The sequence below is a fragment of the Drosophila tropicalis genome, unplaced genomic scaffold (genome assembly GCF_018151085.1).
Source record: "Drosophila tropicalis isolate 14030-0801.00 unplaced genomic scaffold, ASM1815108v1 contig_878, whole genome shotgun sequence".
Classification (NCBI taxonomy): Eukaryota; Metazoa; Arthropoda; class Insecta; order Diptera; family Drosophilidae; genus Drosophila; species Drosophila tropicalis.
Window position 1 is genome coordinate 15,273,797 of NW_027173374.1, and position 26,127 is coordinate 15,299,923.

General features: G+C 36.9%; 4 protein-coding genes and 1 long non-coding RNA gene across 7 annotated transcripts; 3 read left to right on the plus strand and 2 right to left on the minus strand.

The window, feature by feature from the left end:
* Positions 1-1,296: 1,296 nt before the first annotated feature.
* CycG (cyclin G) lies at positions 1,297-15,081 on the minus strand. Of its 2 annotated transcripts, none has more exons than XM_068299358.1 (6): positions 14,938-15,081; positions 5,350-6,203; positions 5,040-5,279; positions 4,594-4,968; positions 4,297-4,511; positions 1,297-3,352 (listed from the first exon to the last, which is right to left on the minus strand). In XM_068299358.1, exons 2-6 carry the CDS (start codon positions 6,181-6,183, stop codon positions 3,277-3,279), a joined length of 1,740 nt encoding a protein of 579 aa, XP_068155459.1. In that variant the 5' UTR covers positions 6,184-6,203; positions 14,938-15,081; the 3' UTR covers positions 1,297-3,276. The 2 variants fall into 2 exon arrangements, with proteins under 2 accessions (XP_068155459.1, XP_068155458.1); XM_068299357.1 differs by lacking the exon at positions 14,938-15,081 and adding an exon at positions 12,658-13,204.
* LOC137584112 (uncharacterized) lies at positions 13,416-14,472 on the plus strand. Its single transcript, XR_011033463.1, has 3 exons — positions 13,416-13,559; positions 13,618-14,017; positions 14,085-14,472. It is a non-coding gene; the product is annotated as an uncharacterized lncRNA (long non-coding RNA).
* A 98-nt stretch (positions 15,082-15,179) lies between the features above and the next one.
* On the plus strand, positions 15,180-19,247 carry Med (Smad/Smad4 homolog Medea). The gene is given in 10 exon segments (XM_068299356.1): positions 15,180-15,865; positions 15,931-16,202; positions 16,391-16,748; positions 16,846-17,012; positions 17,014-17,080; positions 17,188-17,826; positions 17,892-18,198; positions 18,259-18,427; positions 18,496-18,625; positions 18,691-19,247. Coding segments are annotated over 10 exon segments (2,373 nt in total). The 5' UTR covers positions 15,180-15,813; the 3' UTR covers positions 18,903-19,247.
* Positions 19,248-19,441: 194 nt separating this feature from the next.
* Mnat9 (microtubule-associated Nat9) lies at positions 19,442-20,223 on the minus strand. The gene has a single exon (XM_068299359.1). It carries the CDS (start codon positions 20,182-20,184, stop codon positions 19,591-19,593), a length of 594 nt encoding a protein of 197 aa, XP_068155460.1. The 5' UTR covers positions 20,185-20,223; the 3' UTR covers positions 19,442-19,590.
* Positions 20,224-20,359: 136 nt separating this feature from the next.
* On the plus strand, positions 20,360-21,008 carry LOC137584332 (protein FMC1 homolog). 2 transcript variants are annotated; one of them, XM_068299675.1, is made up of 3 exons: positions 20,360-20,506; positions 20,561-20,765; positions 20,828-21,008. In XM_068299675.1, exons 2-3 carry the CDS (start codon positions 20,569-20,571, stop codon positions 20,934-20,936), a joined length of 306 nt encoding a protein of 101 aa, XP_068155776.1. In that variant the 5' UTR covers positions 20,360-20,506; positions 20,561-20,568; the 3' UTR covers positions 20,937-21,008. The 2 variants fall into 2 exon arrangements, with proteins under 2 accessions (XP_068155776.1, XP_068155777.1); XM_068299676.1 differs by lacking the exon at positions 20,360-20,506 and having other exon boundaries at positions 20,517-20,765.
* The last annotated feature ends 5,119 nt before the right edge of the window (positions 21,009-26,127 follow it).

Sequence of the window (26,127 nt, forward strand, 5' to 3'; positions counted from 1 at the left end):
TTTTTCCATTTATTTTGTTGTAATGTGTGTACAATGAATTAAATCACGAGTTTTAGTTGTTGTTTAACAACTTGGTTTTGTTTTTAGACGATAAATCAAACTGCTCGCTCCTTATTTTGTTTCTTTTTCTTTTTTGATATACATATCTAACGTAAAGTTCTAAATTACAAATTCAATTGAAATTTTTCAAAATAAATTAAAATTAATGATACATAATTTACAAAATGAATTCGTATTCTTTTTTTTTTTCAATTTGAAATCAAAACTGATGATTCCACCTTAAACCAGTTTTTCAGCTTAAATTATAAATTTAAATGTGTTTTAAGATAATGACGTAGTACATATCGATCCATTGTTGTTGGTTTATCTTGATGTTTGTACTAGCAGATCTTAAGTGTTTATATATGGTTTATGTATGTAATTGTACAATGTAATTGAGATTTTGTTTTTACATTCATCTGCTGTTCAGTTGTTGCAAATATTTAACTAACTTCCGCCCGCGTTTTTTTTTTTTTTTTTTTAAATTTCTAAATGTAAAATTTACTAGCTTTTAAAATATACAAAATATTTTGAAATCTCAGCAGTCCCTGCTACTATATCCAGCATATAAAAGAGCTGGATTCACGGTGATGGCAGGGCATTTATAAAGAAAAAATCTTAGATTTATAAACTTTCTTTCATATTAGTTTTGTTTTGCTTATTTGTCACTTTGCCATTTCATTTTGTTTGTTTGTTTGTTGGTTGGTTTGCTTGTTAGACTAAGTTTTTGTTAAAAATACAAAAAATGTTTGATTTGAACACATTTTCTCTTAAATATTACAATCAACTCTCAACTCGTTTGTTTTTCATTTCTTTTGTTTTAGCTTTTGTCAAATCTGATTTCGAGTATTTCTTGTGTGTATGTGTTTTTTTAGTTTTTTGCATTTGAAAATGTTGGAAATGTTGTTGAGAATAAACATATATACATGTATTGTATATATAATTAAACTATTGCACAATATCAAATTCTAGCGGAATTTTACATTAAAATCTAAATGTTATATTTACATTTCTAAATAGTGTGCAGGTGGCAAGTGTGGTTGAAAATACATTTGTGTAAAGGGAAGGGTTTGATCTAGAAGGAATTCGGATGGTTGCTGGTTGGTACTCACATTTGTGGGACCCGTTGACTGGATGATTGGACAGATAGATGGTTTGCTCGTCGAGACAGGTAATCGCCACTCCAAGAGGTCCTTTCTCTCCCAACATCTCTTAACCTGCACACTGGTTTATAAATGTGAATAAAACATTTGATCGTTTTGTTGTAAATATTCATGAAAATTGTATATCCACTTGCACACCACAAGGCATTACAATGTCATACCCGTGTGTGTGGGATGGATATGGGACATTTTTATTTAAATTTACAGACAAGAAATAAAACTAACCCCATTTAAAATAAAGACTCGAAATAAATTTCTTGTCCGGGTTTTTTTTTTTTTTTTGTGGGGTCATTTTGCACATACTTTTTGTAAATAAATTGAAATTTTTTGTTTTCTTTTTTTGCATTTTGCTTTTTCACCTTTACAGAAAGTTTCAAAATTGTTTTTTTTTCTTTTTGCATTTGTTGTATTGATTTGCGGTAGTTTTTGCATTTATGTTCTCCGTTTTTTAATTGTTATTTACTTTTTTTCTGGCCTGCGTTTATCTTGCTAAATGATGCATCATAATGTTGAACAAAAAAATGTATGAAACAGATTTTGCCGCGCTACAGAATTGGGGTTTTCTTGTTTAAGTAGTTTTTGCTGGTTATTTAGTGAATAAACTAATTAGAATTTAATTAAGGTATACTAAAAATTAAATATGAATCAAGTTTTTTTTTTTTCTCGAATTTCGAATAAAATCGAATTGACTGTGTTTTTTATACAGGTTTTTTTGTTTTTGTTTTTGTTTTTTTTTTTTTTTTTTTAATAATTTAATAAAGATTATTTAACAAAAAAGAAATATAATATATAAAAGAGAAGAATCACCTTGATTTTTATATCGGTAGTGAACAAGGGGGGAGGCTTTCGATTTTTCGTTTACATCTACATCTACATAATGATAACAAATTATAATTGATAAATTGTTAGATTATATTATTTTGGTTTTCTTTTAAGTTTTCTTTTCTTTTTTTGGGGGGCGGCATTTAAATTTGTTTTTTGTTTTTGATTGTTTTTCGTATATTGTATAAGTTTTTGTTACTTTGTGTTTTCATTATACAGAGCAAAAATCTACTAGACACATATTTTTCTTTTTAACTATATATTGGTTGTTGTTAAGATTGTTAAGTTGATTCTTAGTAATTAGGAGAATTATGAAGTTGTTATTGTGTGTCTTCTCATTTGAAGCGCGGCTAAAAGTTAATGGTATTCTGATCTGATTTTCTTTTTTTTTTTTTTTGTTATTGTTTTCTTGAAGTTTTGTTTTTTAAGCTTAGATTTACATTTAATTTTTTGTACTTTTTTTTTTGTTTTTAATATACTTTCATGTGTTTTGTTGTTGTTGTTGTGGGTCCATTGTTTCGTTTTTAAATACAGAAAATAATAATAGGCGGCACAAACATGGAGAACATAAATTTTTTTTTTTTTGATTTAAACTAATGTAAATTTTTCTTTTCAGTTTTTGTTTTTGTTTTTTCTTTTTTTGTTTGTTTTTCGAGCGTAACCAACAACAAAAAATTGCTGTTTTTTCCAGTTGTTTTTTCATTGTTGTTTTCCTTTTCTCTGGTTTCCTCTCAACTCTTCGATCTCTGATATAATGTTCCGGAACAACATCAATCTTTTATATGATGGTCCGCAGCATTAAGTTTTTGTAAATTTTTTTTGGGGTTTTTTAAAGAATTTTTTTCCTTTGTAGTTTTTTCTCACGTATTTTTTGTCTGCCGCAAATAAATCGAAAAAAAAAGTTGCCTCAGCATTTCTTCTTCTTCAACGCCTCCTCCGAAAGTTTCTTAAATGTTAGAACCAGCACATAATGCTAAAGACCTGATAAATTATGATGCATTTTAGCAAAATATCTACGCACACACCCACACATACACATTCCAAAAAGGCAAAAGGATGTAGATGTGATTGGTTTTTAGGGGGGAGATATGTTTAATCGCCTTCCTTTTGCTGCAAAGCTTGGTGTGTATGGGTGTGTGAGCGGCCAACTGTTGGTCATCTGATCTAATCTGGTCTAGTGATGCCGCTGTTGATGATGCTGTTGCTGCTGCTGCTGTTGCTCCTTTGCTGTTAACGCTGCAGCAGTTCTTTACTAACATTGTTCGAAAATTGGAATTATGGGTGAAGTTGGCCAATCCTCTTCCTCCTCAGAGCTAATACTCTCGGTTCTGAAAATTGAAAAACCACAAAGATAAACAAGTTTCATTAATTAGTGTTTATGAAATGCAATTTGTATTCAAGTTGAAGGCCAAATTGTTAAAAATATATTATCGGGCAGGCGCATTGAACAAGCCATTCAAGTCAGCTGATATTGAAACAAAAGTCCACAAGTGCATTGAACTCTCTACATCTCCCCCTCTCACTCTCTCAACTTATGACTCAATTTAAAAACAGCAATCAGATTAGATAATACATCATGGTCGGTACCGAAGGGGTGATAAGGTAAGGGGTGCTGCTTTCTACATCAAGTCAGGTAACTAAAATAAAGGTGACCTTTCTCTTGAATCATTGCTTCTTTAAGTCAAAGTTAGCAATACCTGAAAGTGCGTAACAATTTCCCCTAGATAGGATGCTGGCCTACGCCCATCGAACATAATAAACCCAAAGAGAATACACACTGAATGGCAGACGGACACATATTTTCCATGACATTGAAGAAAATGCTCATGGTCACGAGAAAAATTGTTTTCTCTGGCAGGTCCTCCCACGTCTTCCCGCCTAATTGATCATTTCCCAAAGTGTAGAACTACCCTCAGTGCCTCAGTGCCTGCTGCTGACCATGATAAGATTGTTGTCGAAAAAAAAAAACAGACGCACACATGCACACCTACATTTGCACACAGTCACACACGGCCAGGCAGGCATCATCTAATGGGCTTATATGTTGTCGCTTGTGTTGTTGCTGTTTATTTGGCTGGCTGATAATGAAATCGCTAATATTCTAGAAACTTGTTTACGCCAAAAAACACCAAAGACGAAAACATACACAAAATAATAAAAAAAAAGTATACTAAAAATAAAAAACCAGCCCAGGTCTAGCTGTATATGTAGCCTCTGTGTGTTAGTGTGTTACATTTGTGTATGTGGTGGGGCGTCATTTATTTATGCTTACCTCGAACGTAGTCCCTCATCGATGGCATTTGAGATGCCTTCCTCAATGGTGGGCAGATCCGAGGAGAAACGATTGATGGGGCGCAACACACGCAGCGTGCGACTGGATAACTTCCAGACAAGCCGTTGCTTATAGGGCGCCTTATTCTGGCCATTATAATGGGATAGAATACCCGAGACAATGCTAAAACCGCAGGTGAAAACGCGATCGGGAATCTGCATGGAAGATAAGAGAAAAGGCAACCCAAATTAGACATGCTTTCTAGTTGAAGGGTTTGGTTTAGTCTGTCTAACTTACCCTCATAAATTGCTGCAGGAAAAGAATATATTCAAAGACATGCTTCAGTTCGGGACTGCCGCGAGTGTACGACTCCTTGATATGGAAATCCAAATGCAGGCAAATGAGCACCAAGGCCAAAGTCGATGGTGTTATCACTGTTGTCTTTACATCGCACAATAGAATCTCGAGACGATTCTCCAGTTCCTCCAGCTTAATCAATTGCTGATAGAACTTGAAAAAATCGCCGCCAATCTCCTTGGCCAAATTGCGAAAGAGAGCATAATAGATACGCAGGTAGCTGACAGATGTGATGGGAGCATGACCCATTTGAACGCCCAATTTGTTGGCAATGACCCCGGCCATACGCTCCAAATCGCCAGCGGTGCAGCCACACTGAAGAAGATGATAGAAGAATATCTTTAGTAAAGAAATTGTTTTCCATTTTTGAGATTCTTTCGACTTACTTGAGAAATTGTAACCAAATCCTCGGCTGGTATGGGCTTCAAATCCAATTGTTTGATGGCCAAATGGAATGAGGCGACACTCATGCAGGCCATATGCTTTGGTTTTACGGCCATACGATCCAGGAAACGATCCACCAAACTCATGGCTGAAAATAGAACATCGGAGGGCAATTCATACCACATTTTAAGGCAGCGTAAAACATATGCCGAGCCATCTCGTCCGCCAGCAGTTACTTCGCGCTGCACGGAAAAACAGAAAATTAGACAACATTAAGACTGCAATTCTATCAAGCCTGGGATGTAGACTTACCCTCGATTCCTTGGGTAGTAGGAGAACCGTATGGTATTTATCCTGCAATGCATCATACTCCTTAACCGTCTCATAGAGCTCATCTGAGGTGAGGGCGTGCAATTGATCCTCCAATTGTTTGATAGCTGAAGTTGGTTCATTGTTGTTGGAGGCTCCAGCACCACTAACTCCTGCCTCAGTGGTTTCCACATGTTGTTGCTGTTGTTGTTCGTACTTCTGATATTCCAAGCCAGCAGCACCCGGTGTCCCATACCGGCCCTCTTCCGCAATCCTCATCCAATCAGTTGGCATCTCTGCCTCATTGTGGTTCATCATGCCATTGTCATTGCCACCCATTGCACCACCACCAATTGCACCACTATTAGCTAAAGCAGCTGCTGCTGCAGCCGCCACTGCCGCTGCCTGAGCTGATGTTGAGGGTTGCTCATCATCAACCAGGATGGCATTGATGCTAATGTTATCCATAATTGAATTCTTGATGCTGTTGTTCAGGTTGTTGTTGTTGTTATTGTTGTTGTGGGAGGTGGTGGTGGTGGTGGTGTGGGCAAGACCTGGCATAACCAACGACGACGACATCGATGACCTCTGCTGCATCAACTGCTGCTGCTGCCTCAACACCTGCTCGTTGATCTGCTCCTGCTGCTGCTGCTGTTGGCAATAATAAAGATCCACCACTTGTTCCTCCTCCTGTTGTTGCTGTTGCTGATACTGGCGGTGGTGGTGATATTGGTGGTACTGTTCTTGCTCTTCTTGCAGTTGCAGATGCAGTTGATGTTGCTGTTCAACGGCGGCGGCGTATTCGGCGGCAGCAGAGTGGCGTACAGGGACAGACATTGTGAGGGCTGGCCTAGTACCTGTATTTTTTTTTTTTTATAGTAAGGTTATAGTTAGCGTTGCGGTTAATACCGACGACTGACTGACTTTGCACGCAAAGAACCAAAAACTAGGCCAAAACAAATATCAAGAATCGAGAAAATCTCAATTCAAGCTCTTTGTTTGTTTAGTTACGTGTTTTATTTTCAGCAAAATCAAATTTTTTGAATAATAACGATAAAGGTGGTAATGATAGGTGGTAAAATGAATGATTCGCTTGATTATGCTCAAGAATGAAAATATTATTATAGAATATGCCAATTTATGTATTACGCATAAATTGGTTATACTCTAGACCGAAAATAAAACCAAAATCGTTTGCTACTTGTTATGCATACACTGGTCGAAATGAAAATCAAAAGACCTCAAATGACCTTAATGCAATTCCCACTTGGAAAACAATTTGCAAACGATTTACCAAACAATTTATAATACCCTCAACAGTATTATATATACTATGTATATATCTGTTTTTCTTTTTAGTGTACAAAAAGACAAATAACGTTAGCCAAATACAAAAAAATTGTTGGTCTAACAGTCAGTCCCATATAAATGTGTACGCTTCAATATTTAAGAATTTAAAGCGCTACTTGTGGTTTATTATGTATTAGCTCAATGCTTGTCACGATAATAAACTCTTAGCGGCAATTAAATTAAACTTTTTTTGTCTCAATGTCTTTTTAGCTGTTTCTCTTTTTAAACTTACGCGCTTTAAATTAAAGAAATCAATAAACAATTAGATTAAATAAGTGCATATATAGGGAAATAAGAGGGAATATATAAATTAAAGTTGCAAATAAATAAATATTATTTAAACATTATCAGTCATCAATTGTTAGTTGATGTGCCAATGCACTTTGCCAAGCAAATTTCATTCACTTTTTATATAAATAAGTACATATAATTTTGTTCAATACGTGTAACGACCTTTTTAATTCTGTTGTTGTTGTAGTTGTTGCTGGTGAATGACATTGAGAGAATTACAATTTTTATTTGATTTAATTTTGACCTCAACTCAAAATAAACACAAAAATTGTGTCGTCTTATATCAAATTTTATATATTCCCATCGTGTTAACCACAAGGCTACTTGGCCAAGAGGTTGTGGGGCGGGCAAAGGAAGGAGGACGTTTGCCTTTTCTCAAGGTAAACCACTCAGTAACAAATACCTTGTTAAAAACAATTTATATGCATTTTTAAGCACAACAAGCAAATATTGAAAAACACTAGAATTTTTTTAAACTAGTTTTTAGATTTTCATTTTAACTGATTATTTTTACTTTTGTCTATACTATACAAATTAATATTAAACTAATCGAGATTCAGCAGCTTCTTTTATATATGTACATACGTACATAAGTATATTTCTTTGAACTTTTTATTTCGTCTATTGTGATAAGCAAAATCTCACACACACACGCACACACAAACTGTAGTGTTGAAATTGAATTCCCCTTCTTAATTCCAAAGTGTTTATATTATAGATTTCCATTCGCACTTCCGTCAAAAGCTACATGAACGCCATAGATAAGCCAACAATATAAGCTAAAAGCAAAACATTCCGTTCGAAACCCTATATTAAGGGGCCCAACAAAGCCAGCCACACGCCAGACACTTGAGTAAACATAACAATAAGTGAAAAAACACAAAAAAAAAAAAAAACTATTCAGTTTGTTTGTGCTAGTTTGAAGATTTTAGTTTATATGACTTTAAATGAACGACAGATAAACAAAACATAAATTAAATTTCTCTAATTTCTTAAACCACTCGAGTTGCCAATTGATTGATGCCCCATTCCTTCCTCTTCGTTGCATCCACCAGATGTTGCAAGTTATTTTTATATGCTGAAGGAAGTTTTTCAATAATGGCGGAAACTAAACAAAGAGGCGACACAAGAATGCAAAGAAACCCTAAAAACGTCTTTGAGTTTAACCTGTCTCATGGCTATCAACAAAAAACAAAACAAACACGAAACAAGGTTGGTTAGTTGTTATTGTTGTTGTTGCTTCTATTAATAAAACAAACACAAAACACAACCCACAGAGAAACTGTACTTGAAAGTATTTAATTATTTTAAAACATTGATTAAACTTGACTTGTTTATGAAATCAATATATTGGAGAAACGAACGAATCATAAAATGAATCACAAAACTAAAAACTCATCATTGGTCATTTCTGACTCATTTTTGGCATTTTTTTCTTGCTCTCTCATTTTAGCCTCATACAACTTCCGTTTCAAGTTTCGAAAACAAAGACATGGTCAAGAGATCTTTGAGCCAACAGCTGCTTTGCTTTAAAGATAATTCAAGGTTGTCGCCACCCACCCAAGCAACGAAAAACTAGTTTTTGTTTCGTTTTTAAAAATTGTTTTTTTCTTTCTGCTTCCATAAGCAGCCGTAAGTAAACTCTAGCTCTTTCGGGGGGTCAAAGATCAGTCTGTGACTGGAAGAAGAAGATGATGATATGCAACTGTAACTATTTTCTGGGTTTTTGGGTTTTGCCTTTAAACACAATGAGACTGTTACTTCACGAATTGTGAGAGAATTGGACATTTAGAATGTCGTGGCTTATGTAAAAGTAAATAGATTGTTACTCAAACTAAAAAATTTTGTAAGTTTTTAGTTGTTTTGCTTAGATTTTAGTTGCTTTTTTCATGCTCGAATGCGTTTTACATATGTATATACAACTACAACAATTTCTCAATTGAAAAACATACATATGTATATGTACATGTATGTATATATGGATGTACATACATATGTTTTCTTTTTAGTTTCAGTTACTTTTTGTTATGTCTGACGATAAGCACGTACACATATAAATACGCACACACATAGCCAAAGAGAGATATGCAGACACACACATACTTATAAACCATTTCCAAAAATTTCACTTTTTGCCTATTTTTTTTGATTTGTTTATTGTTTTTTATTTTTTTAGAGTTTGTGTATAAAACTGTCCGGAAGCCTAAGGTAGGCGTGGCGTGGTGTGCGTAAAAACAAGTGTGAAATATTTTAATAAATATTTTTGTAATATGTGTTGACAAAAAGTGAAAACGCGTAAACAATAGTAATTAGTAAGATTACTACTTTTATTTTAAACACCGTATGTCTTTTGGCTTGCTTTATTATTAATGATTAATCCTCAAAAAGTTTCCCCCAGCTCATTGAAGGTCAAACAAATGACAGAAAGGGCGAGAGAGATCAAGATATACATATATTTCTCGATTGAACTCAATCAATACGAAAAAATGGAGAAGAAATTTAACTGATTGAAGTTAATAAGTTTATTGCATCATCCTAAAGCTGCGTTTGTGGAACGTGGCTTTCAATCAGACCTCTCAACACCTTGCCACAGCAAGGACCAACAACAACCCTCTCAAAAAACTTGTTCCACACGAAGATAAATTAATAAATCGACTTTGAAATACTCTCTCTGTTGGTCACATTATCTTTTTAGGGGAATTCCCGTGCAGAACGGGGTGTGAAAAGGGGAAAACGACTTCAGTTGTTCATAATTAACCAAACATATAACTCCAAAAACTGGTCAGGGAGGTTTTTTATGCCCAACAACCCCCAATTTATTCATTGAATTCAACCAACCCCTCACACATAGGGCTCAATGCACTGAGCCAACAGACAGATAATAGAAGAACACAAAGTGACTCATGTGTGTGTGATAGGAACCGCCGAGCGTTGCCGTCTTCCTGGGCGCAGGCGCAGCAGCAGCTGTTAGAGTTGATGTTATGGCATGTGGATAGGCATAAATTTGATAGTTGATCTTTGGAAAACATAGAAAAAGAAACAAAACCCCAAAACAATAATAGAGCAAAGCACGGACGTATGGATAAGCCATTGTACTCTGGGTTTTTGCTCTCTATTGCTTAGCTACGTTTTGTTTATTTCGTTGTATAATTCAACAAAATTTAAAGCAAAGGAAATTCCCTTGGAAATCGTGTCGGGGAGGGGATTGACCTTTGATTTGGTAGTTCTATCAACTTCTATCTATGTTGGTCTTTTTTTCTCGTGTGCAAATAAATTTTGAAGTACCATAGTTTTTCAATCTACTATCAACGGAAATGCATTTCAAGAATGTTTTTCAAAATGAATTTAAATGAACGTGACGGACCGATGATCAAACTGAATGTCTTCAAAAGACTGTGTGCCTGCCTGCTGATAATTATTGTAATGATAAGCGGCAATCGTCTGTCGGTCATTGAGGAAATCGAATTATAGTTGAGCTTTGGACTGCTCGATTATAGAGTTACGTTTGCCTTTGGTTACCCTAATCCCCCGTTACTTCAACTACATATGTATGTAGATGACCTTTTTTTGCATTTAGATAATTCTCAATTGTCTGATATAACAATAACATTTAGTAGTTGCGCTTATCTATTCATTCCATTATTTTCTCTTTCCTCTACATTCGGTTGAGAAAAAAGAATTCCATGACGTAAGCAACAACATTGAATGGTTCGATACGATAAAAAAAAGGAGAGACACAGAGAAAGAGAGAGCAAAACGATCTTATCGCCATTTTGCCAAAAAGCCATAGAACTGCAGGGGCAGACAAGAGACAAAAGATAACGGGACAGCGGGAGGAGGCGGCAGACGACAAGCAGCTGCATTGCAGCAACAGCTGGAATTTAGAATTTGTTGTCACCTCAAAAAAATTCAATTAGAGAATGTAGGAGGAGGAGGACAAAAGAAGATATCACGTGAAAGGGTGTTTGTCTTGGCTTTAAATTTCAATTGGCTTACAAAAAGCATTTTGAAACCCTGTCTAAAGCAAGAAGTCAATCGATTGCCAAAGTGTATATAGAGTTCGACCAAACGAACTTTGGTTTTGCTTTTTTTGAGATGGTCAGCTGTTGTTGTCCAATATTAAATTTCACTTTAGGCTGAGTCGCTTCAAACTGGGAGACAGCAATTAGACAAACAGACAGACAGGTAGAAGAGACGAGAGCAGGGTAGAAGCAAGTGAAATCTTAATGTTTATGGATTCACGGTTTATTTAGAGGCACACTACTAGCGCGGTCTTTGTCTAACTACCAATTATTTGAATACAACTCACTTGAAATGCAACGATATTTAAAGAAAATTTAAATTAGTTTTGGTGTGTAAAAAAAAGGCGTAGAAGAATAAATCAAATAACAGTATACCCACACAAATATAGACACACACACACACACTCATATGCATAAATGTAAGTGTGTGAATGGAGGCCTTTATTTATGCATACATACATACATACATATACTGCTCTATGGAGGCTACGGAAAATATGAAAATCAACAAAATATTAAGCAATTTTATGTGTTTGCAGCTTTTTTCATTTTTTGTTTTTACACAACAAATTGAAATCAACAAATATGACCCAGAAAACACATACAAAACTGAAGGTGAAATCAAGTAAGAAAGAGAAGCGTATGAAGAAGAGAGACGATTATAGAAAAAGAGAGGGAAAGAGATCCAGCCAGCAATCCAAGAGATAAACTGGACAATAGTTGTTAATTATTTGGTCAACTTAAGAAATAATACTGTTTTTAACAACATTTTAAAACAAAAACAAGTAAATCATATACTACATACACATATATATACATACATATATACATGTATATATACATACATTTTATTTTGTTGGCTGACGCAATACAAATCCAAATGGGAACGCACACCAATACAACCAAAGGCCTTTGTTTGTTGCTGGTCAAAAACAGTGGAAATGAAACACATACACAGAGTCACTTTTAGAGCGCGCGCGTCATCAACTGAGAGCGCACAAGTGTCTGTGTGTGTGTGTATGTATGTGAAGGGGGGGCAAACAGAAGAAGGAGAGAGTCAATAGCATTAAATAAAAACAATTGACGCAAATTGAAAAAAATATTTTACAGAGTGCGCCCCCAATGAAATTCCCAACAAAGAACATAGAATAGGAAATTAGGATATTTGCTACTATGTATAGTTGTTGCTAAATCTAAGAAACAAGTTTGCATAAAACTGTACAGCCCCACATAATGTACATAAAATACCGTTTCCATATTCCCCCCTTCTAACCATTTGAGAGAGACTCCACCCTCTCACTAAGTAACGGAGGTACACACACACACTGACACAAACAAACAGCTGTGAAACGATATGAAAACTGAAACAAACACGTAAATTGTTTCTTTGTACTTACATATGTATACATACATGCATATGTGCATGTATATATGTATGTATGCATATAAAAAGATTCAATCTCTTTGTTAAAACAATTATATTTGTTATTTCTCGTTTGCAAACATTTAAACGAAATCATCTGATTTGCTTTCGCAAACACTGTTCAATTTTCGATTCAAGGCCTTTCCTTCGATTTTTTTCTTTTTGGTTTTTGGTTCTGTTGCACGCAATAGAATTTAATTTAAAAAAACTTAGTTTGTTGCTTACATTTTTATAGCCATTTTGTTGTTTTCTGTTGCGCAGGAATGTTGAGACGAATTTTTTTTTTTTTTTTTTTGGGTTATTCTTTTGCTTATTGCACTTGAAAATAAGTGTGTAAATTTTTGTTGTTTTTTCTTTCTTTTTCTCTTCAGCGTTGAAAGTTTTTGTTATAAAACTTTGTTAGTTGTCATTTAAGCGCTACGTTAACTAATTTGTACTTGAAATTTTATCACAAATTTGTTGGTGTTGTGAGAGTTTCTTTTCAAAATTGTTAAGCCAACATTTTCTCTTTTTCTTTTTTTCTTATTTGGTGGATCGATTTTTCCCATACACCAGTTTCAAAATGGGGCTTTGGGGCAACTTTAATATTCCTTTAGCTGCACATTGTAGGTGACTCTATATATTGTGATATTGAAACTTTTTTGCTTAAAGATTCTAATTTCAAATTGTTGTAAAAATTTCTATTCAAACATTCACACGCACACATACAATCACAAATAATATTTATCAAACACACACTCGCGCGCACGTCTTCTCTAGCTTGTTTCCAGATGTCGTTTCACTTCCAATATTCCCTTTCGTTCCCTTTTAAAGCTGAGCCAATACGCTCAATCCATATTTGCTCAGCCATTCTGAATTCGCTCAGCCAACATGAAAATTCGAGTGTGACCACTTATACTTTATTAGAGGGACCAGACATTAACGTTGCAGCGCCAAGCGTTTGAAATTTTAAATTCACATAGGCTTTTTGCTATTAGTCTTATTTATTTTTAAAGATTTAACATAACAGGTAGAATTAAAAATATTTATTATTAGTAATCACAAGTTTGTAAAAAACAATTTTTGGTTTTATGTTGAAAATGTGGAGTATACTCTTGGTATCTTGGACAGCTGTTTGCCTGATTTGTGTAAGGCGAAAATTCTAACTATATTTCAGTTAATTAGTTCTGATTGATGCATTGATAGGTCTCTTTGGCTAGACTTAACCATGCTCTGCCTTTGGTTACCCTTGCCACAAATCTAAGGAAAGAACTTGATCTTGGTGAAGCTGCAGATAATGCAGGACTTGGCCTACGCATGTTTCCAAAATTATCAAGATTAACGACAAAGGGGGGGCGAATTGAATCTACAAAAAAGATGCTTCAACTATGGGCCAAAACCGAAAAAGAAGGCCGAAATAATCAAGGCAAAGAGCTCACCATACCGATTCCAAAATTTAATACCGATGTAATGGGCAATTGGGTCTTCAATCCCTGGGCCGTCACCTATGGCGATATATGGTTGGATACACGTTTTCACAATTTAGACAAGCCAGTTATACCGCGAATCACAATTGACCATTTCGCTGCAAGACACTACTATCCCGGTCTGTATACCATTCATAACTATAATACCCTCTATAATTAGTAAAAATATTTATATTTCTTTAAAAGAAAATGGACACCCGAGTACTGTGTGTTTTGGTAAATCGACAATATATAATGTCCCAAAAGTTGAAAAATGGCTGGAGAAAGAACAGCCCAATCATTCGTACAATCACCATCCCTTTTTCATGCAACTTAGAAGGGAAATTTTCGAGTTTGGCAAATCTGAGGAATGTCATGGGAAAAAATATGACGATTGGCGCAAATATCAAGAATGTACAATTCGTCGTAATATGAGATTGGAGTACATGATACCGAAGTATCCCCTCCATCAAATCAACACTTATTATGAAATAACGGAGGAACCTTAACTAAAATACATAACAAATTTTTGAGTAATACAGGGTGCTCTATATACATATGTACCTTTTCCACTAATGGAAATCTATTATAATTATTGTTGCGCTGTTGCCAAGCACAGTTTTTTTTTTCCTTTTTTGAATGAAAGCTATTTCAGTTTTCCCTAATAGCAACAACTACCTGTCACACATACTCATACCCACTTAAACACATGCACACTTGAAAACTCATTCTACTGGAGCTGTAATTCTTTAAACTTGCTATTCTCTCACATAAAGTCTTATCTACATTATATACATGTACATATGTTGTATATATGTAATCATTTAGTTAATATTAGTATTTCAATTTCATCATCACATTACTCACACACAACATACACACATAAAAATATACATATGTATACATATATGCACATAACTACGCACACATTCATATTGGATAGGAAAAAAACTCGTGGCGTAAAAAGTATTTTCGTCATTTGATAAAAAGGCCGTTTACGTATTGAACAACACTTAATTTGAACAATTGGTGTTTTCGGAAACAATAATATGACACTTACCCGGATGCCTCTGAGTTCAGATCAGTATTTTCGCTTTTTTTCGGCACAGGTACAAAATATAAAATATATTCCCAAAAAAATTTTTTGAAGATTGGCTAGGGATGGCACAACCCTCGATATTGATTTTTCCGATTTATAAGCTATCGTTATCGGATCAAAGTTATCGCTATCGACATTGTTCGAACCAGTTGCAGTTATCGATACTATCGGCGCATAGTTGTCGTTATCGACGTTATCGGAGCAGAGTTATCGCTATCGACGTTATCGGAGCAAAAATTTTTCACGACAGAATCGAATCAAAAGCAAATAAGAATAATAATAATAATAAAAAGAATAATTGAAATTGTGACTAAAAGTATTGCGCGCGACTGACTGTGCTTTGTGTTTGTTTGTGTTTACAATTGTCGGAGCGGTGGCAGTAAAGAACCAAAAGAAATAAGTCTACGCTAAGGAGGTGGAGCAGGAGACGCAGAAGGAGGAGGAGGTGGAAGTGAAGTTGATGGAAGGAGCACTAGCCTCGCCGCTGTAATTACGCCAACTTTGTGGAGTTCAAGTTTACATAGTTGAGCTGCGCGCCTGCATTTGTATGTGTGTTTGTGTGTATGTTTTGTCTCTCTTGGTCTTTGTGTGTATGTGTATGTGTTTAACAACCCCCCAAGCCTAAGCAAAATTATTGGTTGCAATTTTTAAGAGGAGTAATAGCCAAGAAGTTTGTGGGGGAGGGAAAGCGCACATATCTCCTTTGTTTCAATTCCTCATACCGGCAGCACTTTGTGGCCATCAGCTGGTTACGGATTTTGTGACGGCGGCGATAATAACAACGCCGAAGTGGATGCCCATGCACGCGGTGGCCTGGGCATTGCCCAGGACTTTGGCATGGGTGGACCCGGGGCTGGTCCGCCATCTCATATGTATGGGCCACAAGATAGTAAGTAGAAATCAAGCCAAAAGCCCAAAGAAAGTGAATATTTATTTCCTGCCTTTCCATTTTAGTCATAGTGCGGGACATGGTTCAGATGCCACCGCCGCCACCATCGAATGCCCCGACATCGGCTGATGCCTGCCTAAGCATTGTCCACTCATTGATGTGCCATCGCCAGGGCGGTGAGAGTGAAGGATTCGCTAAGCGAGCCATCGAATCGCTGGTAAAAAAGCTTAAGGAGAAGCGGGACGAACTGGATTCTCTCATAACGGCCATCACCACCAACGGAGCGCATCCAAGTAAATGTGTGACCATTCAGCGCACCCTCGACGGTCGGCTGCAGGTAGGCAAACACAGAAACAGTAGCCCCAATTTATTTAAAGATAATTTATAAATGACTCAAGCGAGTGTTCAGTTTAGTTTATCTTATGTTTGTTTAGGCATTTCCGTTTTGTGTTTGACCCTTTCAATTTAATCATTTTACTTCACTTGCATTGGGTTTTTAAATTCGGTTCTTTCCTTAACTTCCAGGTGGCTGGACGTAAGGGATTTCCACATGTAATCTATGCCCGCATCTGGCGTTGGCCTGATCTCCATAAGAACGAGCTGAAACATGTCAAATACTGCGCATTTGCCTTCGATCTAAAATGCGACTCAGTTTGTGTGAATCCCTATCACTATGAACGCGTTGTGTCGCCTGGAATCGATCTCTCTGGACTTAGTTTGCAATCGGGGCCCAGTCGCCTGGTTAAAGATGAATACTCGGCTGGACCATTAGTGGGTGGCATGGACATCGATGGCACAGATATTGGCACCATACAGCATCATCCCACGCAGATGGTAGGGCCAGGAGGTGCCTATGGATATGCCCAAGGACCTGGTGAATACGGTATGTCCGTTTCCGCTTAGTTTTGTCGGCTCTTTTGTTTTTTATTTTTTTCTTCCTTTATTTCGGTTTTATTTTTATGTTTTATAAAATTCTTTAGTTGGCGATGCCTCAACAAATCCTATGAGTGCAATGTTCGCCCAAGGGCGTACAATACCAAAAATCGAACCGCAGGATGGAGTAGTGGCGGGGTCGCGTAGTTCATGGATGGTACCACCACCACCGCGGCTTGGTCAACCACAACAGACTCAGCAGCAGCAACAGCAGCCCCCGCCGCCCCCCCCAGCAGCAGCAGCAAACGCAGACCCAATCTCAGGGTCCTCCCCACTCGCTTTGTAAGATTTTTCATTTAACTTTTTATTTTGTTTGCAAGACAGTACTTTAGGCAATGCATCAGCCTTTAATTATCAATGTTTAAATGTTGTTTCCTCTCTCATTGAAGCTGTACCACATGGCATGCCAGGTATGCCCACCGGACCAATGAATCCGGGACCGGTTATGGCGCCGCCACCCCCGCCCCAACAAGCTCAGAACCCGCAAGGCAATGGTGTCCATCATGGCCAGGCTAACTCACCAACCGATCCATCTGCAAGTATGGCCATGCAGCAGCAACAACAACAGCAGCAGCAACAACAACCTCCTGGAGGTGTTCCCAATGGCCCTAATGGACCAGTTAATGCCAGCGCTGGTGCTGGAAATGGAGGACAATATTATGGTCCGCAACCCACGGCCAATCAGATGCAAAATGTTAGTAGCGATGGCAAATGTCCTCAAGTTTCGCCATCTGTGCATGCTCAGCAAAACGGCTACGTACCCCAGTCAGGGTCTGCAGCTGCTGTGGCGGGTGCTGGTGGTTTTGGAACATCTGCTCCACCCAATTCCCAACAGCAGCAGCAGCAACAACAACAGCAACAACAATCACCTGCAGGGGTGCAACCGCAAACAAATGCTGCTGGTGCGACGAGTAGCCAGGTTCAAGGCGGGGGTAATGCAGCAGCTGGTACTTGGACAGGTCCCAATACTCTCACATACACACAATCAATGCAGCCACCCGATCCGCGCTCTTTGCCAGGAGCATTCTGTATGTGCATAAAGAAATTAGTCAAATCAACCATTAGAACGGAAATGCATCTCTTTTTTATTTAGGGAACTCATCGCTAACGGGTGACCTGGCCTCTTCACAGCAAGCGCCACAACAACAACCCCAGCAACAGCAGCCGCAGCCACAACAACAACAGCAGCAGCCACGTTTGCTCTCGCGTCAACCGCCACCGGAATACTGGTGTTCCATTGCATACTTTGAGCTGGACACTCAAGTGGGTGAAACCTTCAAAGTGCCGTCCGCAAAGCCAAATGTTATTATTGATGGCTATGTGGATCCCTCCGGTGGGAATCGTTTCTGTTTGGGTGCCCTCAGCAATGTCCATCGAACTGAACAATCCGAGCGTGCCAGGTGAGTGAATATCACGGGCACCGAATACCACCTGCTATATATAACTAATTTATCCATTAGGCTGCATATTGGCAAGGGCGTCCAGTTAGATTTGCGAGGCGAGGGCGATGTTTGGCTACGTTGCCTCAGCGATAATTCTGTGTTTGTACAAAGCTATTACCTGGATCGTGAGGCGGGTCGTACGCCGGGCGATGCTGTCCACAAAATATATCCGGCAGCCTGCATTAAAGTAAGGGCATTCAAATCAATGATTAAAACGACGCGAACAAGTAAATGAACATTTGTTTTAACTTCTAGGTTTTCGATTTGAGGCAATGTCACCAACAGATGCACTCACTGGCCACCAATGCCCAGGCTGCCGCAGCTGCACAAGCAGCCGCCGTTGCTGGCGTCTCCAATCAACAACAGATGGGCGGTGGCGGTAGAAGTAAGTTTCATTTCGTTTCTCGCTTAATTATGGAGAATTCAATGATTTTTTTATATGCATTACAGGCATCACAGCTGCCGCTGGTATTGGGGTAGATGATCTGCGTCGTCTTTGCATATTACGTTTAAGCTTTGTCAAGGGCTGGGGACCTGATTATCCGAGACAATCGATTAAGGAGACACCGTGTTGGATTGAGGTTCATTTGCATCGGGCTCTGCAACTGCTTGATGAGGTTCTCCACGCCATGCCCATCGATGGACCCCGTGCTGCTGCTTAATTTACAAACAACAGAAAGTATATATAATATATATTTACTATCTAGCAACATGTTTAAGTTCAAGATTTGAAGAGCAGCTATCATTGTTTTAAGTTTTGTAGAAGGAGGCAAGCGAGAACCAACAAAATGAAAGTATAAGAGATCAACTCGTTTTTAATTTGCAATTACTGATTATGTTTCTGCCTTTAATTATTTAATAATAATTTTTATAAAACCAAAAAGAAAAAAAAAAAAAATTAAATAAGAACATTTGAGCCGTTTTGTATGCAGCTGTAAAACACTAAGCATCTAGTTTTATGTACTATATATATTTAAATATACACACACAAACCACATACACACCAATATCAACATTATCTCCGATTTCTGACAAATGGCCTAAATTGTTGGATTGCCATTATCCTGCCACCATCATATACACGAAATATATAGCATAACAACAAACCACAACATAAAACCAACTCAAACATCGACTAAAATCATATTAAAGATGTAAAATGCAACATACATACAACATAGATAAGATAAACAAAAGCATGTAGTTGTAAAATAAATGTAATAAAAAAAAAAAACATAAATCGCAGAAATTCATGTTGTAATAAGTGCAGAGGAAACTACATACATCTATAACAATTAGTCTCTGTTATTTTAGCTTAAACCTAATTTATTCGTTATTTAAAAATATTTCTTAGTAGCTTTCTATTTTCAGTTGCACCTCTTCTTCCAGCCACTTATTCCAATCCGCCGTAATAGACCTTTCTAGGGTCACCTCATGAAAGACTTCCACACGTCGAGTTTCCACGAATTGAAAACTTTGAAACATTCGCTGGGATATTACATTATCCATGTCGATTTTGACCTCAAATTTATCTATATCCAGATGATCCCGTGCATATTTAAGCATTAGAAGCATCGCCTCACGCCCATAGCCCTTGCCTCTAGAGTCCTGTTCAGCAATCATTATCTCTGCCTCGGCAATCGTTTGTTCACTATCTTCGTCTTGATGCAGAAAGAGATTAGTGTCACCCACCATGGCAGCAATTTCATCCTTACTCTGCGCATACAAATCGGCAGAAAGAACGATAAAAGTCAGTTTGTCGTTATCTTCACGCCAACTGCGTTGCATGGCGTACTCCTCTAAAAGGGAGAGTTCCTCCGATGCTGTTAACTGTCTAAGGGCCTCATTACTCATCCATTGATGGTATTTTGGGACATGCTTAGCCTCGTAGGGAACAAGGATAACCCGATGTCCAACAATTCGAGTTTTCTCATTCAAGCGCATGGGTCAACACACAATACCACAACAATAACAATGCCTGTGAATGGCGTTGCCGGACTACACCGGTACCAGCTGACTTTCAGACGTTACAAATTTAAAGAACGTTCCCGGACCATTCAAATAGAATGGCGTTTTTATGTTTTATTAAATTAATTTTCAAAAAAAATAAGGCTTAAAAACAAGATAGCACTGAACGCTTTCGTCAGCCTCTTTTTATTTTAAAATACCCACCAAATCTTGGCTGTTGCCGTGACAGTGAATAAGTGGCAACGTTCCCATGCCTGTTTACAGTTGTTTTCTGCTAAGAGTCACGTAACACAATCACGTAAGTAATTTTGCCGACTATTTTTCTAAAATAACTTGATTATTTGCTTGAAAGAAATTAGAATGGCGGCTACCAAAGTTCTACGATCCTTACTCCACGAACTGCGTAGAGCATCTCCCAACGGCTGCATTAAGGATTCTCTCGCGGCCAAGTATATCCTGGCCCAATATAAGAAATTCGAAACGACCGATCAGCAGTTTTGCAAGGCACGCAATGAAGCTATTTTTTTAGGAAACACCTATAATACATATCTCAACAGGTAAATTTATTTACGCTTAATTAAATAAAGACATCTTTAAATATATGAATGTATCTGCATAGCCTAAGGAACTACAAGGAGCTTTACACGGAGTATCATGGACGGGGCGAGCGCACGGTTAAAGAAACCGCAGATTTAGTGGGCTTCAAATTGCCAACAGATCCCAAGTGAAATGTGTTAATTCTGCTAGTGTCTAGGTGTAGTGATTAGAGAATGATTAAAGCTGTGCATGATCAGTAAAAATCTCGTCTCGTTCTTATGTTTAAATCAATTGACGAATGCAGAGAAATACACGAAGGGCAATGTTCATTAGCTGTGGGAAAAGTAATTCACATTTTAATTTCAATCATCTTACAGAAGGATTTTTTCATACTAACCCGTCTGAATGTCTCATGTGATACGGGCAGATAACCCATAGCACTTAACTCTAGAGGTTCCTGAGCACGTCGAATGATAATAATGATAGATTTTTTATAGGATATTGATGCATCTTGCCAACTGTGACAATAAGCAGCATGCATAAGGTCCTCACTCTAAGAATAGAAATTTTCCCTTCACAATTTTAATATTCAGAAATGAAAAAGATTATATATCCTACCAGAGTGCTAACTAGTTGACCATAATAGCAAACCAAATACAATTGCAATGTGCTCGTGCAGGTAAACATCAACATGGATACTCCATCCATATTCAAGCCCTGAACCACAACGTACAAGGACACAAAGCAAAGAACCACAGCGGAGTTCAGCAAACTTAGAAGCATTGATCCACCAAAAATCCTGTTTATCTCTCGCTGGAGGCTATAGATAAAGATGGAGTACATATATTTGGTATTATTCATCTACTTATTCTTACTTACTCAATAAGCAAATTGTGTTTATCCACCAATCTCGCCAGAAATTCTTTATCTTCCTTATCATGATTACGATGTGGTTGATAATTTAAAAGCGATTTTGTTAAACAATTCAAATGCAGGCAGATTTGCATTTGAAAACAAATCATCCAGAGATCCGCACCCATATTTGAACTGACCATGTGAACACTGTGAAAACATTCTATGATATAGATGCCCACAAATCTCCACACGGAATGCAGCTGTGGATCAAAAGTAAACATTGGATACCAATGGAGGTAAAGGAATCTTCTTTCGCTATTGAAGAAATAGTAAACCAACGATTGAACAAATGGACCAACAATGACCCAGGCCGAAGAGATGAAATTGATTAATATGGTCACAAGTACAGGACGAGGCCAATAGAATTTGTCAATCTGATGTCGAATCCTGGACTCTGCGCTGTTTGGATATAAGTCCGATAACTTTTTACTTAATTTTTTGATGGAATCACGCTGTTGCGAAGTTGCAAATTTGATATCGCAGTTGAGGTCGTAGGCAAACATGCAGGCATAAGTTGTAATTATCCGAAGCGTGTTAATGGAAGTCTTCTCAAACACCCGATATATCATGGATAACACGCAGAGGCAATGAAACAAATGACATGTCCAACGATAGACAGACATTAGAATTTTGGTTGATGGTTTTTTCGGAGATCCAAGCATATAATATCCCATAATACGATGGGCCAGATGCGGAACTCTGGTGAAGTCGTTATAGGAATACTGCATGGACTGCATTTGATTGATATCTTCGTGTGACTAATGTCAAAAGTGTCAGAAAAAGGGTTATTTAACTAATCCAAAGTGCCAACGATTTTGATTGCTTTAACACGACACGTTACCAGTTGTCACTGCCCAATTTGTTCTTTTTAAATGGGAATGGTTGAAGCTAATTATAGGTGGCCTCAATTGTTCCATGAAAATTTCTAAGATGTAACATTGAAATTGACTAGAACAATCAAAAATCATTAATGAATAAAAAGGATTGTACATTTTTAAGTGTCCTGTCTAGTCTGGTCTGGTTGTTTTTAAAGAATTTTCAACTTGTTGACCCTATTATATAAACTAATTATTTTTCTATAATTAGACCCTTACCTCTTTGGTGCCCTACTACTTCTACATACAACATTTATTTGTTCAAAAGGCTAATTCGTATGTACATATGTACATATAATTCTACTGGATCATTTGACGCAGCAGAGCAAACAAGCGATAACTAACGGTCATTACCTTTAAAGGAATAACAAAATTAAATGAAATTTCTATGAATTTGTCTTTGTTGGTACTTGCCAGCTTGAAAGTGTCATGCGACATTGGCATATAACCCATAGCACTCAGTTCAGTTGGCTGTTGGGCTCTGATTGCAATAATTAGTAAATATTTTTTATAAGACGAGGACGCATCGAACCAATTGTGACTGTAGGCGGAAAATGCAATATCCGTGCTCTAGACATACATATGTAGATGTCAATGTATAGAGTGTACATTCTCTACAATCAGGAGTTGACTTACCAAAGTGTTTACCAATTCACCATAATAACAGATTAAATAGAATTCTGATATCGCTGTTCCCATGAACATCAAAAGGGTTACTCCCTCCAGACTAAATCCTTGAATCTGAATATTAACGGCAGCTGTGCAAAAGAGGCTTGCGGTGGTTACCATTGTGAAAAGCAATGAACCTCCATAAATTCCATTCAAGTCGTTTTGAAGTCTGCAATTTAATACACTTTCTTAGACAATCGTTCTAGATCTCGTTCCAAAATCGAATAAACTTACATTAAAACCGTTATGTTTTGTGTTTAAAAAGTTTTAGTTTTGAATATATTTCTTTTACTTACTCAGTTAAAATGTTATGCTTGGTTATCAGTTCAGCCATGAATTGGCGATCCTGTCGATCATGTTCAGAATGTGGTTCAAAACTTAAGAATAATCGATTCAGATAACTGAAATGCATACAGATTTGTATCTGAAAGCACACTAGCCAAAGATCCGTGGACATATTGGAGACTATCATGTGAGAGGCATGTAGCCATTCTATTAAATAGATCCCCATATAATGCCAAACAGTGTGATGTTGAGGATCAAAGTGAAAGAATGGATAGTAGTGATGATATGGGAATTCAATTCCTGGATAATAAAAATACATGAACACGGACTGAAAGAATGGCCCAACGAGTACCATAGCCGTGGAAACGAAATAGAATATAATCATTAGAAGCAGCGGTCGTGGCCAATAGAATTCATTCACTATGTACTTAATTCTTTCAATAGTTTTGTTTGGATAGATTGCATTTAAGTTGTCATTGAGTCTCTTGATGGCTTTAAGTCGAAGCGATGTCACAAACTTAATGTCCGAATTGATGGCAAACGTAAACATTGTGGCGTATTCAATGGTTAATGCAATATTATCTATAAATTTGCTCTCGTATATGGTAAAAATCATAATAATCATGCATATTGCATGACTTAAGATGCAAAGAGACCGATAAACGGAAAGAAGATACTTTAAGATACTTCTCTTCGGCGGATATAACATGTAGTCCCCCATTAAACGATGGGACAGACTTGGTATCCAGGTGAAATCTTTATAAGAGTACTGCACTGATTCCATTTCAACGACTTTCTATGACTCTGATTCAGTAAGGCGAAACTTATATAAGCTGCACAATACAATGGAATAATTTTGCGGTCAGCAGCTGGCCTTGAGTTGGTCTTTAATGTGGTCTAGCCGCAGTTCTATAACTTGTTATAGTACATATTGTATAGCCAGTGGCAATAGCCACGTCAGTTTTTTCCCTTCATCTTGAAGCCACAAATAACTGAATTAACTGAATTCGCTTCTTGTTGTAGGACTATAATAAATTCTATCTGAGGCAATGAAATTCTGACATAAATGAATCTAGAAATATCTTGATAATTTAGCAATTTTAAAGATTTAAAAGACATTTTGTTTTGCTTTGCAAAATGACAGCTATTTTCAGCTGCGCTCTTAAGTAGGCAATATATTTTTGTATTTCCATGTTTAATGAATGAAACTTAATCCCGGTTAAAAGCAATATTATTTTGTATTTGTCACAATTCACGTCGTTATTAATGATTTCTTGTCGTGACAATGCTCAATTATGATAACTGACAAAACTATTTAATAATTCACAAAAAGGTCTTGTAATTGTAATTAAAACTCTTTAAATTTTTTATTAAAAACATGAACATAAATGGTTAAATGTAGTGGGGTGATTTGGTTTTCTTTTGTATTTGTGGAGCTCGTTCATTCCTCTATATTGAATCATATTGACCAAAAATATGTTCTCGTTCTTATGTTTGAATCATTTGACGAATGCAGACAAATACACGAAGAGCAATGTTCATTAGCTGTAATTCACATTTTAGCTTAAATCATCTTATAGAGAGATTTTTTCATACTAACCCTTCTGAATGTCTCATGTGATACGGGCAGATAGCCCATGGCACTTAACTCTAGAGGTTTCTGAGCCCGTCGAATGATAATAATGATCAATTTCTTATAGGATATTGATCCATCTTGCCAACTGTGACAATAAGCAGCATGCATAAGGTCCTCACTCTAAGAATAGAAATTTTCCCTTCACAATTTTAATATTCAGAAATGAAAAAGATTATATATCCTACCAGAGTGCTAACTAGTTGACCATAATAGCAAACCAAATACAATTGCAATGTGCTCGTGCAGGTAAACATCAACATGGATACTCCATCCATATTCAAGCCCTGAACCACAACGTACAAGGACACAAAGCAAAGAACCACAGCGGAGTTCAGCAAACTTAGAAGCATTGATCCACCAAAAATCCTGTTTATCTCTCGCTGGAGGCTATAGATAAAGATAGAGTACATATATTTGGTATTATTCATCTACTTATTCTTACTTACTCAATAAGCAAATTGTGTTTATCCACCAATCTTGCCAGAAATTCTTTATCTTCCTTATCATGATTAAGATGTGGCTTATAATTTTGAAGGGACTTTTTAATATAATTCAAATGCATGCAGACTTGCATTTGAAAACAAACCAACCAGAGATCCGTTGCCATATTCGAACTGACCATGTGAACACTGTGAAAACATTCTATGATATAGATGCCCACATATCGCCACACGGAATGCAGTTGCGGATCAAAAATAAATATGGGATAGCCATGGAGATAAAGAAATCTCTTCCCACTATTGAAAAAATAGAGAACAAACGATTGAAAAAATGGTCCAACAATTACCATAGCCGAAGACAGAAAGTAAAATAATATGATCACAAGTAAAGGTCGAGGCCAGTAGAATTTAGTAGTCTGATGCTGAATCCTGGATTCCTTGCTTTTGGGATATAATTCCGATAAATCGTTACTTAGTTTTTTTATGGAATCACGCTGTTGCGAGGTTGCAAATTTGATATCGGAATTGAGTTCATAGGGAATCATACAAGAGTAGCGAGAAA

Bases quoted from the DNA above. Each gene is read 5' to 3' on its own strand.
- CycG (XM_068299358.1), bottom strand. From the start codon at position 6,183: ATGTCTGTCCCTGTACGCCACTCTGCTGCCGCCGAATACGCCGCCGCC. The intron at 5,280-5,349 runs GTAAGTCTACAT...TTTTCCGTGCAG, and splicing joins TACTACCCAAGGAATCGAGG to CGCGAAGTAACTGCTGGCGG. The intron at 4,969-5,039 runs GTAAGTCGAAAG...CATCTTCTTCAG, and splicing joins ATTTGGTTACAATTTCTCAA to TGTGGCTGCACCGCTGGCGA.
- Mnat9 (XM_068299359.1), bottom strand. From the start codon at position 20,184: ATGCGCTTGAATGAGAAAACTCGAATTGTTGGACATCGGGTTATCCTT.
- LOC137584332 (XM_068299675.1), top strand. From the start codon at position 20,569: ATGGCGGCTACCAAAGTTCTACGATCCTTACTCCACGAACTGCGTAGA. The intron at 20,766-20,827 runs GTAAATTTATTT...GTATCTGCATAG, and splicing joins TATAATACATATCTCAACAG to CCTAAGGAACTACAAGGAGC.